At 51.7% G+C, this 15,281-nt stretch overlaps 1 protein-coding gene across 1 annotated transcript in view; it reads right to left on the bottom strand.

Annotated features, from left to right (window-relative positions):
- The window catches only part of PEPD (peptidase D), a 123,766-nt gene that overhangs the window by 87,996 nt on the left and 20,489 nt on the right, over positions 1-15,281 (bottom strand). Inside the window, exons 5-6 of the mRNA XM_053608297.1 lie at positions 9,484-9,531; positions 7,615-7,676 (exon numbers count right to left, since the gene is read on the bottom strand). Coding sequence (XP_053464272.1) covers positions 7,615-7,676; positions 9,484-9,531 — 110 coding nt within the window. The remainder of the gene's footprint in view (positions 1-7,614; positions 7,677-9,483; positions 9,532-15,281) is intronic.

Raw genomic sequence — 15,281 nt, 5'->3', positions numbered from 1 at the left:
AAATAGACAAATCCACAGCACAGTCTGAGATTTTCACATAACTTTTGTGATAGAACAATGAAATAGAAACCAACTGGGAAAGATGTCAAAGATATGAACAATACAATTAGCCAATATGATATTTTAACATTTACAGAACACAACAGCCAAAAATGGCGAACATATGCTCTTTTATTTATACACAAAACATTGGGTGGCGTCTGTGGCTCAAAGGGGTAGGGCACCGGTCCCATATGCCAGAGGTGGCGGGTTCAAACCCAGCCCTGGCCAAAAAACGACAAAAAAAAAAAATTATACACAAAACATTTATCATAATGGATGTATGCTGGAAGTTTCAACAAATGTTAAGGGTTAAGATCCAAGACCTGTTCATTGACCACAGTTAGAATTAAACTAGAAATCAATTAAAGAAAGCAAAATATAAAATCTCAACTTATTCCATGATTGTATTAATGTACACAGCTATGATTTAATAAAAAAAACTCAACTTATTTAGAAATTAAGCAACAGGGGAGGGGGTGGGGCCTTGGTGTGTGTCACACTTTATGGGGGCAAGTCATAATTGCAACAGGGACTTTGCCTAACAATTGCAATCAGTGTAACCTGGCTTATTGTACCCTCAATGAATCCCCAACAATTAAAAAAAAAAAAAGAAAGAAATTAAGCAACAGACTTCTAAAAACCCACTGTTGAAAGACAAAAGTCACAACAAAATTAGAAAATAAAAATATGAAAGATCGCAACCTCTGCAACGCAGCTAAAGCAGTGCTTACAGGAAAATTTATAGCTCTAGGTGTATCTACTAGAAAAGAACACTGAAAATCAATGGATCTTTGCTTCTGTCCTAAGAACATACCTTTTTTCCTTCTCAAGAAGCTAGAGAAAGAGAAGCTATTAGAAGGAAATTTAAAAGAACAGAAAACCAGTGAAATAAAAAGCAAATATATGACGAAGAAAAATCTACAAAACCAAAAGCTGCTCTTTGATAAGGCGAATATAAATGAAAAGGTAGCCCCAGGAGGCAAAAGGATGAGGTCAGGGTACATCCCTGGTACAAGAGACTCACATGTGACCCAGAGCTCAACCTGCTGGTGAGACAGCTGGGGAAGAACAACATGGCCCAGCCCAGGTATAGGCCTCAGCTGAGAAGCCTTAGCAAAACTTCGACTCTCTGGATTCCAAGATCTGCTCCACCACATGTAAGTATGTGCAGAGTTGTTACTTCCTGCAAGGCAGGGACTCTCCATGGCTCCATTAAAGGTGTTGGAAAGCACTATCTATTGCCATGGTTGAGACCAGCAGCCCTACTCCTGGCTGAGCAGGCTGAACAGGAGGCAGGGACAGGGGAAAGCAAGGGTCCTGGCAGGCCGGGAGGACTCCTGGGACCTGAAAATTTCAGGATTCTTAATACACAGACAGGACGACGTGATTCACAGTTAAAACTTAAATGTTGTTAAAGCAAAGCCCTACTTGGGAAATATCAAAGACACTACAGGCAGCCAGGATGAAGAACAGGGAGCAGAGGACATAAATCACGATGACAAACAGACTGCCTCCCACTTTACCAACGTCACTTTGACTTTAGGAAAAGCAGTGGCCTATATACTCAATAGCCAAACACACCAGCAGAATTTCACTTTACCCGATGCATGCGAGAATACACACATACACAGACAGGCCTACGCTGAGAAAAGAGGCACACACCAACACACACTGACAGATACACGCTCAGACGGACAGACGTACGTGCACACGTACCTGCACAGACACACTTGTGAACATACCAGTGCACGTGAAGGCATACACACTTAGGGGTGTATAGACACACACGCATTCAGACAGGCTTAAACTTAGATGCAGAAAGAGCCACACCCAGATACACACACTCACAAAGACACATGCAGGCTGATGTGTATACAGACAGACCCATGCAAACCACATTTGGACACATATGTAAGTCTCCAAAAGACAGTGTTGACAGACTGAACTCTGAGCAATGAAATTCAGATATTCCTTGTTTTGGCCTCTGTGCTAGTCAGCATTTTGTACAATGACCATTAATGACCATGATGTAAAAATAACAACAAAACCCTACAGGTGCCTGTGACAGTGGCAATGTCCTGGAAGCAGAGAGTAATTTTCCAGTGGGCTCTAAACACAGGGTGGGCCGTGTGGGTCTAAGCCCCTGCTGCAGGCCTTGCCTTTCTCCCTGGGGTTTCTAACCCAACAACAGAGGCAGCACCCCCAGCCCCCAACTACTCTACCCACTGCAGGGGGGCTGCCTTGGATTCTTGCCTCTTCTAGGTAAGAAGACTTCCCCCCACCCCCAACTGAGATTTCCATGGACCACATTAGAAACCCAATCCCGCATATTAACTGGATATACCACTTAACAGCAACCAGGAAGCCATGGTCTCCAAACCACAAACTGGCATTTTGCTATAATTGTCAAGTTTTAATAATGTCACTCTACTTCTTCGGTTTAAAAATTCACATCTTTGAGGCGGTGCCTGTGGCTCAGCGGGTAGGGCGCCGGTCCCATATGCCAGAGGTGGCGGGTTCAAACCCAGCCCCGGCCAAATTAAAAAAAAAAAAAAATTCACATCTTTGAATATTAATATTCCTGCATTAACAACCCCCCCCATTCAGCATTTCATCTTTAACTGCTTATTTAAATGGAATTAATTTGTAACTGATTGTCTTCAAATATGCAAGGCAATTTAAGTAAATGCCAAAAGATAAGAAATATGCTTATCCTGAACAAACAGCTGATGTGAAATATGGACCATCTTCCTTTCTGAGACAATGCCATGGAATAAGAGTCCTCTGAGACTCATGCCCTACCAGCCCAGGGTTCAGGACATACTACGCTCTGCATATTTGGGAGGAAATGTCTTACACTTGGCAGCCACCTGCTGAGCCCTGCAAACCTGATAAATGGGCAGCCCCCTGGCTCAGGCACCTGCATGCCTCAAACCATCTCTCTCACTTCAGTCTCCTGCTCTCAAGAAAACATGCCCTGCGGTCCATCTCCTCATGATACAGGGCTCCCCTGCTCAGGGCTGCATAGGGACCCCCACTTGCTAGGCTGGGGCAAACAGACTTTTTCCAGACTGCACTCTCTGGACACAAGTGGCAGCAGAGAAAGCAGCCAGACCAGTATCTCACCTGGGCAGCCCTTCCTCAACTGAAAAGCATGCACCCTGCTGCTCTGCCTGGGACAGAGACAGTGAGGATGAAATTCATTTGCTAATACATTCATTCTCTAATGAACAAGGTCAGGATGCTTTCTGTCTGCCGGCTCCAACCAAGAGTTACAGACCCCTGCCCTGCTTGCAGGCAGTATGTGCACCCCTAGACCAAAGACCCACGTGGGTTTTTCAACTTAGGAATTCCCCGACTCTGCTGCTGGAGGCTTTGTTACCCTTCTTTCTATGTCTTTCTCTGAAAATAAACTCTTTTTTTTTTTTTATTAAATCATAGCTGTGTACATTAATGTGGTCATGGGGCACCATACACTGGTTTCATAGACTGTTTGACACATTTTCATCACACTGGTTAACACAGCCTTCCTGGCATTTTCTTAGTTATTGTGCTAAGACATTTACATTCCACATTTACGAAGTTTCACATATACCCTTGTAAGATGCACCGCAGGTGTAATCCCCCTCCCCTCCCTTTCCCCCTTCCCCCTATTCTTAGGTTGTAACTGGGTTATAGCTTTCACGTGAAAGCCATAAATTAGTTTCATAGTAGGGCTGAGTACTTTGGATACTTTTTCTTCCATTCTTGGGATACTTTACTAATGTAAATAAACTTTGTCCTGTCACGTACTCGCATAGTCTGGGGTTTCAAAAATGCTGGTAACACTCAGGTGCTCAGAGATCCACCATGCCTTACTGTGCTCCCAGTCTGCGGGCACCAAGTGCTCCAGGCAGCCACAGACCATAGGAAGAAGTCTAAGGCTCTGCTCACTGAAGAGCCATTTCCCCTCCCAGCTCCCCGACCCCTAGCCCACAGACCAGCCCTGCTCCATGCCCTCACCCAGACCTGGTAATGGGCACCTGACCCCACTCACACATCCCAGCCTCTTGCCAGAGCCCATGGCAAGGTCTGCTCCTTCCAGACCTTCCATGGGACTCTCCCTGCTAGGATCAAGCCATACACAGAGCCGCAGCCAAAGCCTGGGCCAGACCCCGAACTCAGAATGAGCCCCATCACCACCACCACCACCTACTTCCACCACCCTGTTACAACCACTCTAAGCCACACCCCTTGGTGAGCCCAGTGGCCCTGGGCCTCTTAGGCCTTGGGCAGGTCTTCAGCTCCCTGTTTCCTCTGCTCCCTGTCTCCTACCATCCTTACCACCAGGACACCCAGCACACTTCATGAGAACAGGCAGCCTGGCCCAGCCAGCCCTGACATGGGGAGACCGAGGGAGGTCTGAGACCAGGGCAGAGCCCAAGTGGGATGGACCCTTGGACAGGCCACCTGAGTGGCCACATCTAGAGAAGTCACAGGCCTACAGTCCAGCTGGACCAGGGCCCACAGGTCAGACCACCATTCTGCTACAAGTTCCTTCTGCCTGCAGCCAAGGGATAAATATAGCCTGGGCAGTCCCTCAGGACAATGCAAGAGGCCAACCAGAGACCCAAAGTGGGAGGTGTTCCAGAGACACTGAAGAGCGTCAAAAATGACAACTCCAGGAACAAGGAGCTTCGTCAGGGCAGTGAGAGACCAGGGGTGGAAGCAGTTAGAATTGGCAAGTAGGATGGCAGTGAGCTTCACCTTGCTCGGGAAACAGCAAACCGCTGGGGCTGCACCGGCGGGCAGGCGCTTGGGTAAACTGAGCTGCAGTGGGCCTCAAGCCCGGCCTGGCAGGCGGGCAACAGGGGATGAGCTGTACCCAGATGCCAGGATCACAGACGTGTACAGACCTGACTTCGCAAGGGAAAGACCCAGGAGGCAGCTGGGGGCAGAGGCTGGTACCCATGGCACACAGTATTTGAGGCACCTGCTGATGGCCTCTGCCCCGAAGGTAGAGTTACACAAGAGATGACACAGAGAGATGTAAGGCCCAGATGGAGGAAATGGGGGGGTGGGGGGGGCACCTGGAGGATGAGGCAGGGAGGGAGTAACACAAATAGGCCAGAGACACAGGTGCAAGGGCGTGGGTCTACAGCACATCACCCAATCTGAGACCTCAGCCTATGTGACACACAGGTATAGAAACTGATCCACCCAGCCCGCTGGCATGAGGGGCAGTCTCTCAGCCAGCCTGCCAGCTCAGGGACCTGGGGAGCACCCACAGTCACCCCCATCTGCACTAGATCATGGGTTGGAGAGGCACCAGCCTGGTGCTAGAGAGCTGATGCAAAATTAGGGCAGTCCCAGTCCTCCAAAAAAAGTCTCCAGATGCTGACTGGTAGGGCAAAGGGAGTCTGAAGGGTGCAGGCCCCTCTGGGCTCTCAAAAGGGGCCATGGGGATGTAAAGGAGCAACAGGGCACCGAGGTTGGGGTCTACTGACTAGAGGAGAGGTCAGGGAAAGCTGCTAACGGGAGAGGATGAGACATGGGGATGTAAAGGAGCAACAGGGCACCGAGGCTGGGGTCTACTGACGAGAGGAGAGGTCAGGGAAAGCTGCTAACGGGACAGGATGAGACATGGGGATGTAAAGGAGCAACAGGGCACCGAGGCTGGGGTCTACTGACGAGAGGAGAGGTCAGGGAAAGCTGCTAACGGGACAGGATGAGACATGGGGATGTAAAGGAGCAACAGGGCACCGAGGCTGGGGTCTACTGACGAGAGGAGAGGTCAGGGAAAGCTGCTAACGGGACAGGATGAGACATGGGGATGTAAAGGAGCAACAGGGCACCGAGGCTGGGGTCTACTGACGAGAGGAGAGGTCAGGGAAAGCTGCTAACGGGACAGGATGAGACCTCTGTGTCCTGCTGCCCACTGACACTGATGTTGTCCCTAGGGCAGCCCAGGCCCCACCTGCCGCTCTCTCGGAGGGCGGGGGAGAGGGAGGGACCTCACAGAGCGGCCAGTAGAGCTGTGCTTCAGGGGCCACATTCTGAGCTGCCACCAGAAACCACATCCATCACACCACTCTGGGGCCTGGCCCAGGAGCCCTCGGCGTTTGGTACAGAAGAGACCTTTGGGGGCAAGGGCAAGCAAGGACCTCACAGCTGAGAAGCCGCCAACAATCTGACATCTATGAATCTTGCAATCGCATGGGGGAACTGAGGCCTGATGGGGCAACAGGATTTGATAGGGATTTGCTTGCAGGCAGCCGGGTACTGCACACCAGCTCTGCCAAGCTCCAGCTGAGGGCCCAAGCAGCACCATGTGACACTCAGGACAGCTGAGGCTCAGCCCCACCAGGGCTACCGAGCTGGTCAGTGAGGTGGCCACTGGGGCTCCCTCCTCCCAGTGCAAAGTCCTCCCAACGAGGCAGAGACCCTAGCAGCCCACAGAGACATTCTATAGCGTGGCCGGAGGAAGGTGAGCAGGGCACTGGAGTGCTGGCAGCCCACTGTGCTGGGAGGATGCAGGAAATCCTGGCCCGGGACAGGCAGCAGTGGGCTGTGCTCACACCTCACCCTTTAAAGACCTGGCGAGAGACAGCAGATCCATGGCCAGCATTTCAACAAGCTGGGCTAGTGGCTGCCAGGCGTGGGAGGCAGGGTTGCTTTGGGGAAATTCCCAAGAGGATAAGGAGATTTGTGTGGTGGAAAGAAGCAAACCTGATCCCGGCTCCCCCTGCCCCATCACTCTTAGCATGGGTGGAAGCGATACATATTTATGAGCTCATAATCCACCCTAATCACCCCTCCATCACACAGATACACAAATTCCAGCAGCTCAGGCTCATACATAATTATAAGGTGCTTCCTCTGTCACCACCAAAGGACAACAGAGGACACCAGGTCTGCAGAGTATGTGGGGGAGCACGAGCCAGAGTCCCAAGGAGCTGGGGCCTCGTCTGCTGCAGCATCAGCCAGGCCTGCCACCAGCCAACCGGCAGCACTCTCCAGGGGCTGGGGGGGAGGGGGTGGGGTGTGACAAGCAGGGGGAAGGGCTGCTTTCCCTGCACCCAACACTTGTCCTCCTGCCTAGAGAGGCTGAGAGCAGGGAGCCACCTCCCATGCAGGGTTTGGAGGCTCAGCCTGGAGCTCAGCTGGGAGCGAGGGCAGGCAGGGGGACTCTACCTGGGACTAGGACAGCAGGGGACACAGGAGTTGCTGAGAGCCAGGCTGAGAAAAGTTAGCAGCTGGGACCAAGGGGAGGAGGCTGTATTGCAAAGGGTATGACAAAAACAAAATACCAAGAGAGCTCACAGCAGGTCCCTGCATGCAGCCAGGGCTCCCACAGCACTCCTGCTGAACACAGCGGAGAAGGGACACTCCACCTTGAAGTAAAAGTGAAGGTGAATTTAGACATGGAGGTGAGGTTATTTTCCTAAACATTTCCTCAAAATGCCCTAACTCCTTTCTTTGATGCTCCTATTTGTGTATTTCTTGTCTCATCTGTAGACTGGGAATGACCTGCTGGCAGAGGGACAACTTGGTGGAGGATGGAGAAAGAGTCCCCGGACCCCCAGGACTCACTGGCTGATGCCCTCGAAGGAGGCCTCCCTGCAGATGCTGCCGCTGTCCGTGTTGACACCGCGCTGGGGAGAGAGAGGGAGGATGAGAATACAGATGTGGCACCTAGGGGTCCCGTGGTAACCCACAGCCTGCACCTGCCACCAGACAGGTAAGAAAAGGGAGCCCCCTCACCCCCGGCCAACCCATCCCGCCTGCCTTTCCTTGACAAGCGACACCCCCAGCCAGGTGACTCCAAGCCAGGATCCAGCTCTACTTTCTCCATGGCAGAGGAAGTGAGGGCCCCACAAACCCTGCAGCATCCCACGTGCACAGTAAGGTGTGCTCCACAGATGGGTCAGAGCACCGTGCTGATGCCGGCCCGGCTGCTCAGGCACAGGTCCAGGCAGGAGAGCACAGACCCCGGACCACCCTCACCACAGATCTGCTCTCCCCTGCTGCTCCATCTTCCTGCTCCTGCACACGCCCCCACTAACGGCGTGAGGTCCAAGAGGACCGCCAGATCCAGGGAAGAGGTCAGGACCAGATTCAGGCAGGACTGGTGTGACACTGGGCCCCACGCCTCTCCTCTTCCTAATTATAGGAGCCTCCAGACGAGGAGGGAAAAGAAATAAGAGAAGCATAGAACAATGTGCCACCCCAGGGAGGAAAGGAACTTTTCTTTTCTTTTTTCTTTCTTTTTTTTTTTTTGAGACAGTCTCAAGCTGTCGCCCTGGGTAGAGTGCCATGGCGTCTTAGCTCACGGCAACCTCCAACTCTTGGGGTCAAGCAATCCTCTTGCCTCTGTTGGTTTTTGTTTTTTTTTTCTATTTTGAGTAGAGACAGAGTCTCACTTTTGCTTAGGCTGAACTGGTGAGCTAAGGCAATCCACCTGCTTCAGCCTCCCAGAGTGCTGGGATTACAGGCGTGAGCCACACTGCCTGGCCAGGAAAGGCACTTTCAACACCACTTCTTCAGCCAGAAGGTCAGGTCGATGAGAAACTGTACACCCAAATGAAAGACACTACACCACCTCTGACCACAATCTTCTAACATCACCTTCCTTCTTAGCCATCTAAACTGCACAGTGGGAAGAAAGAGACTAAGTGCTAAAAGAAAGAACCAAGAAAAATGATTTCTGTAAAAATAATCAAGAAAAGAGAAATGGACCACTGGGAGAAGGAAGAGCTGTGAATACGCTTCATACATGAAACTCTCAAGTCCAAGGAGGGCAAGAGGGCAGGCGTCCTCTCTGAGAAACCCCACAGCCTGGACCCACAGCCCAGCTCCCTCCAGGGCAGATGCCGACGGTGTGTTTTCAAATCTCACTAATAAGAGACACAGGATGGGAGGGAACTGAGTCTACACAGGGGGGGTCCAACCTTTACTTTCCCGCCACACACTGAAAAAAAGAGTTGTCCTTAGCCACACCTTAAATGCACAAACACTAACAAAAGCTAATGGGGGCGGGGGGGGGGGGAGTCTGTGCACACTTTCTGCAGTATCTGCCATCACTGATAAGCAACACAGTCCTCAATTGGCCTCAGGCTCAACACTCCTGGCACACCCACAAATCCCAGGAACTCAGCCTGATACAAGTACATCTTCTGGCCAGGTTTCACCCTTGAAACGAACACAGTGTCTTGTCCACCATGGCCTCGTGACAGAACACTGCATATCCCAAGGAGACTTAAGGCTGGGGTCTTGGACATGGTCAGCCATTTGGACTGAGCAACTGTTGCTACCTACAGGGGATGAACACTTCTCTCGGCTTCTTAATGCTCCTCCCCTCCCCGTGTCCTCACACCTGCCAAACACGGACCCCCTCTCCCCCTTAATGCTCCCCCCTGCCCCATGCCAAACACTGACAGCCCCTGGACACTAGCCACTTACCAATGTGAGGAGGACAGAGGGCTTCCGTGATGTCAGGATGCTGGCAATCTGGAAGTGCAGAAAGAAAATCCACTTTAGAGAAGCCACGAAGACAAGTGACGATAAGGAGACGTCATCTCATCTTTACTTAGTAACTGACAGTACACGTTTATGGAGCAGATTCTCAAGACAGTCGACGGTGTGGGGGCACTCATCCTCCACACGAGGAAACCCAGGCTTACACAGGGGAAGGACTTCTGAAAGCCACACAGCTATAGAGGGGCAGAAAGGGTAAAACCTCAATGGGGCATGCTTCCCATCATGGCTCAAAAGAGCCGGACCTGCCCACCCTCCAAGGGTAGTACCCCTGCCACCTGCCAAGTCCTTCCTCCAAGACCCATCCCCAGCACACCCTTAAGTACCAGCTCTACCAGCCTCCTGTCCCTGGGGCTTCCCTGCCTCTCATTAGCTCCTAGATCAAGGTCAACAAGCCTTCCCAGCCCCTCCCTTAGGCCCCCACCCCACATCTCTAACCCTCCACCTTGGCCTACTCAACCCAGTTGCTTCCCACTGCAACCCCTGGAATGCTCATGCCAACGCTCATCTCCCCATGACTCTGCTGGGGCTCTGGCCTCCGCCTGCAGTGGCTTCCCCCTTACCCCACCTTAGCTGCTTCATCAATTAGCTTGCTCTCAGGATCAAAGCCCTCAGCCCCCACCCCACCCTAGTGGGACTCCTTGACTTCCTCTTCTATGCCCCATGGGTTGCCTACCACCCCGCTGAGAGCAATGTCTTCCTCTCTGGGCCCCTTGCCTAATCTGCCCTACACCTTGGCTTCTGTAGACCCCACTGCACCTGAGTCCCCCAGGGCAGAGAACAGACTCTTCCCACATGGGGAGAGTGAGAGGGTAGCGAGTTGTTTCAAAAGCATGACTATGCGACCACCGAGCCACTCTACACTGCACATATTTCCAGTGGACATTCTGATAAGTTTTGACATATGTACATATACCTTTTCTGATACTGAGATGCTTCCAGACAAAACCTAGAATGTACTGAAAACTAAAAAGATAAAAATGCGTGTACAATCCCATTCCTGGAGACTGTTTAGCTTCGCACGTGAAAACACGAGCTCTGGAATGACATTTGGATCATATGAAATGACACGCTTCACTTACTTCCTGTCATGAAGCATTCATCAAACATGCAACCTTCAGCAGTCACTGTCGCTGGGGATGGTGAAGCGTCCAGTGAGTCAGTGACAACGGCCTGGGCCCCACCTTAAGACAGCATGTCATTTAAACCACCCACGATGACAGAGCCACAAACAAGGAACTTCACGAAGGAGAGAGGCCTCCGAGGTTAACTGCCCGGTTCACAGCTAAAAAACAGCAAAGCTCAGATCTGAACCTACAGCTGTATAATACCCTCTCCTGATGGACACAGCATCATTTATTCATTCCTCTACTGGACACCTGAATTGTTTCTGCTTAGCTTGTATGAACAACGCTGTGATATCTTCATACACACACAGCAGTGATTTTCAGCAGTGTGCTGTGTGAGGATCTTAGGTGTGCCATGAAAATTCTTAAAGATCATTATTTTCAAAAGAAGTTCGAAGCAAAGTACATATTTTTACTCTGTTTTTGGATCAACATAATTTAAGTGTGCCGTGCCAGGTTAACTATAGGTTCAAGTGAGCTGTGAGATTAAAAAAAGGTTGAGAACCACTGATAATAAGGCTTTATTTCCTTAAAATGCCTTTAAAAAAATGTATTATCTTGGCCAGCCTCTGTGGCTCACACCTGTAATCCTAACACTCTGGGAGGCTGAGGTGAGTCGATGGTTTAAGCTCAGGAATTTGAGACCAGCCTGAGCTAAGCAAGACACCATCTCTACTAAAAATAGAAAAACTAGCCAGGTGTTGTGGCTGGTACCTGTAGTCCCTGCTACTCAGGAGGCTGAGTCAAGAGGATCATTTCAGCCTAGGATTTGAGGTTGCTGTGAGATATGACACCACAGCATTCTACCCAAGGCAACAGAGCAAGACTCCATCTCAAAAAATGTATTCTCTTTTTAAAAAGTATCAAATTCTAGCTGGTCATTGTGGCAGCACCTGTAGTCTCAGCTAGAGACTACAGGAGGATCACTGGAGCCCAAGAGTCTGAGGTTATTGTGAGCTATGATGCTACAGCACTCTACCCCAGACAAAACTATAAAAAGATAAAAATGCGTGTACAATCCCATTCCTGGAGACTGTTTAGCTTCGCACTGTGTTACTGTGCTCTACTGCTTGAGGAGGTGAGAGAGTGAGACTCTGTCTCAAGAAAAAAAAAAATAACAAATTGGACCCAGTTAATTGCAATACATAAGGCCAGATGACCCTCCAGATAGGTCCCAACCATGTCCCGGGATCCTTCCTCATTTACTCAGTGACCATTTTGAGCAGGATGGCGTCCCTTGGGCTCAGTGTCTCAGGAACAAAAGGCCACTCTCCCAACCCGTCCTGGAGAAAAGGAGGCTCATTAAAAGAACAGAGCTAAGGCGCCCTTATGCTGACGTCCACATTCATCAGCACAGAACAACTCCGTCAATTACAGCACAGGATCAGAGAGCAGGAAGGCCCTTGCGAATTATATCTGCTATTGTCCTTACAGGGGAGGAACAGGAGAACAAATGTGTGGGCCGAGGCTTTTTCTCTCGGCAACGCCTCTCAGGACGTGCTGCTTAGGAATAATGGAGAACTCAGCTGTCTCCAAGCGACTCAGTGCTCAGACCAACCGCAGCCCAGTGTGGAGAGCAGCCTGCGCGTGTGTGAGCCCTGGCAGGGCAGCATCTTTTATCGATCACAACAGCCTGCGTGGGCCCCGGTTACCTCCGTGGCTGCAAAGCCTCTCCTGGCCCAGCAGCTCCATGGCTCTTCCCCATGGAGACCCATTAGCGCTGCACGCTTGTCAGCACATCCCGACGCCAGGCCTCAGATATCAAGGGGACATAGAAGTGCTGTGTGTCGCTGGCTCCAGACACAGCCCTGGCACACAAAACAGAACGCTCTGTCAGCTCGGGGCCTTGTTTCCACACAGCGGTGGCCGCCAGGGACCTCTCACAAACCTGAGCTGTTAAATGGCCCTGCCTCATTTCATGCCAAGGCCTGCGTCAATTTCTCAGGCAGCCGGGCCTCTCGGGCTGGCTGAGGTAGACAGGCACATGCAAAATTCGTCAGAGCCCAGTGAGGTGGATCCTCCCCTGGGGCCAATCAGAGGCTTCCCTTGGACACCTCCCATGCTCTCCTCACTAGAGTCCGGACCAGGTCCCAGGGCCACCCTTCACAGGGTGACAATCCAGACACGGAGGCTGGACACAACTCCACCCAAGAGCTGGGCTTTACCCTACAGAGACTGAAGCTTTTGAAAAGAAACCATCTTTCAAGGCAGCCTCCTCAAGCAGTAGAGCACAGTAACACAACTGATTTCAAAATTTTGAATTGGTCTCTAAAATGCAAACATCAGGGAACATCAGCACAGTCGAGATGTGCAGCTGTTCCTGGACAACCGAGGGCTCCAGAAGCCCCAGGCCAGCAGTCCTGCAGCGTGGCTGTCCCCTGACTCCTCCTTCCCTGCTGCCTCTCCACACAGAGGCCGGGAAGTGGCAGTGGCCCCTGTGCTGCTGGGGACAGGGGCCGTTTCTCTCCCATCCATCCTGCCTGCACCACAGTCGGTTACCCTGGTGCTTTCCAACACCTGCCTGGTGCCATTACGGACAGCAGACGCAGAACACACTCCTCTGTCCCCTCAAGGGACACTCCCCTGGAGTGTCCCCTTCTCAGGGGAACCACCTTCTCAATAATTAAGCTCAGGATAATCTACGGGGCAGAAGGAACCAGAGCCAGCCAGGTCTGCGGTATCAGACACCTGCATATTATACGTGGTATAAAGGGGCCAGGGGATTGCAAGGGCAGTCTCTGCCTTCTTTCAGAGGAGCCCTGTGCCAGCTGCTATGATTTGTTGTCACCGGTGGCTGAGGTTGCCCCAGGTAAGTTGGGGTTGGGCATAGCAGAATCGGCCTAAGGAACCCTCTCCTGTGCCAAGGGGCTTCCTGTCACCTCCTGTCATGGAGTAGGCCCCAGGTCCCTACAGCCATCTGGAAGTACCTCCCAACGGAGCTCAGTCCAGCAGGCTGCACTTTCTGGCAGGCTCCCTGACCAGCCTATGTCACTTCCATAGAAGTGTGGCAGTAACTCGTCATTTCTGATAGGCAAGTGAGGACTGGAGGGCAGGCCTCTGGGGTCACATGCCAACACCACTGTCCCCCACCTGTGGGATCCCTCTACCTCTCTGAGCCTCAGCCCCCCTCATCTGTGAATGGGAGGAAAACAGTGGCTCGCCATGGGACGGGACAGGAGGGATGAGGGGACCCAATGAGCTGCCCAGGTTACTGGCACCCCAGAGTGAGGCTCTGTCCTACTATCCCATGTCCACCTGACCTTCATTTCCAATAAAAACAGTAATAACAAAACTGATCAATGGTGATAACAGGGAGGCAGTGTGCAGCATGCTCCTGAACCCTAAAGAGACTCTGCCCTTTGAACTCCATGGAAGCCTTCATTTAAGATCCTGCTCTATTAATAAAGGTTAAGAACAAGGTGGTCTATACGGCTGTCATTCTACACTTCCACTGAGGACTTCCCTGCCCTGACACTCAAGACTTCCACTATTTTACTGTGCCTGGAGACAGATTCTCCCCTCTCTCTCCAGAAATCACAGCATAAATGGAGTTGAACTTCCCCTCAGTTATAAAAACAAAAATGTCAGACAGTGGCTGCAAAGGCCGTGGCACAGAGCCTCAGCAAGACTCCAAGTCAGCAACCCAGTCCTGGGCAGACACAGGTCCAGCAGGTGCCCCGGATGTACCGTCAAGGTGTCACATGCACCAAGGCGACCTGAAGGGCCAGGATCCCAAAGGCAAGAACGTTAACACAATTCGCAGGTGTGGAGGACAGGCCTGACCAAGCAGAGTGCTGGGAACAAGAGAAGAGAAATAGATGAGCAGGCCCCTCCCCTTCTGGTGCTTAGAAATACAACTGAAGCGGCAAGTGACCCTGACAGGGGCATGCAAATAAACGTTCAGTACACCAAAGGGATCAACATGAGAGGTCACATACATATTAAGAGACTCTCTAGACGGTGAACCAGCCCCAAGAGCTTGGTATTGGAATCCCATGAAAAAGCCGTCTAAAGCCCCCTTTCTCTGTCCAGCCAGGCAGCAGGTGCTGCAGAGACAGATCCCCATGGTCCTACGGATGTGAGCGGTGCTCCCTCTGGTAGTCCTGACCAGACACGATGACCCCACAGCAGTTCCCATCCCACATGGTGACCTCTACGCCAGACTGTGTGCCCCAGCTGTTGAGTTTAGCCCTGGGTCTCAACCACCTCTGAGGCCCACATGTCCCTGGGCCCAGGTAGGGACAGTGTGCAAGAGGGCAGTCTGAGGGAAGGCAGGGGGGCCTTCCACACAAACATGGCAGCCAAGGGCCCAGTGCAGGTCAGAACACGGTCAACATCCACAGCCTGTCCAGGGAGCTCAGGGCAGGGGACGCAGAGGCCTCGGGCCAGGCCTAGAAGGACAGGGAAGGCACAGTCTGAGAAGTGGGGATAGCATCCCAAGACAGCAGAACCAGAACCTTTGGATAGCATGGCACTGAAGCTGTCCCACCTGGTCACCGTAAGCTGGCTGTCCCCTGAGCAGGGTGAGCTGAGCCTCTGACGTCAGGCAGAGACAGACTGGCTCCCCACAATATTGTGTGTCCAGCTAGAATGGCT

The sequence above is a fragment of the Nycticebus coucang genome, chromosome 10 (assembly GCF_027406575.1).
Source record: "Nycticebus coucang isolate mNycCou1 chromosome 10, mNycCou1.pri, whole genome shotgun sequence".
NCBI classification, from domain to species: domain Eukaryota; kingdom Metazoa; phylum Chordata; class Mammalia; order Primates; family Lorisidae; genus Nycticebus; species Nycticebus coucang.
The sequence above is the reverse complement of the archived record's forward strand: the minus strand, read 5'-3'. Positions and strand labels throughout refer to the sequence as shown.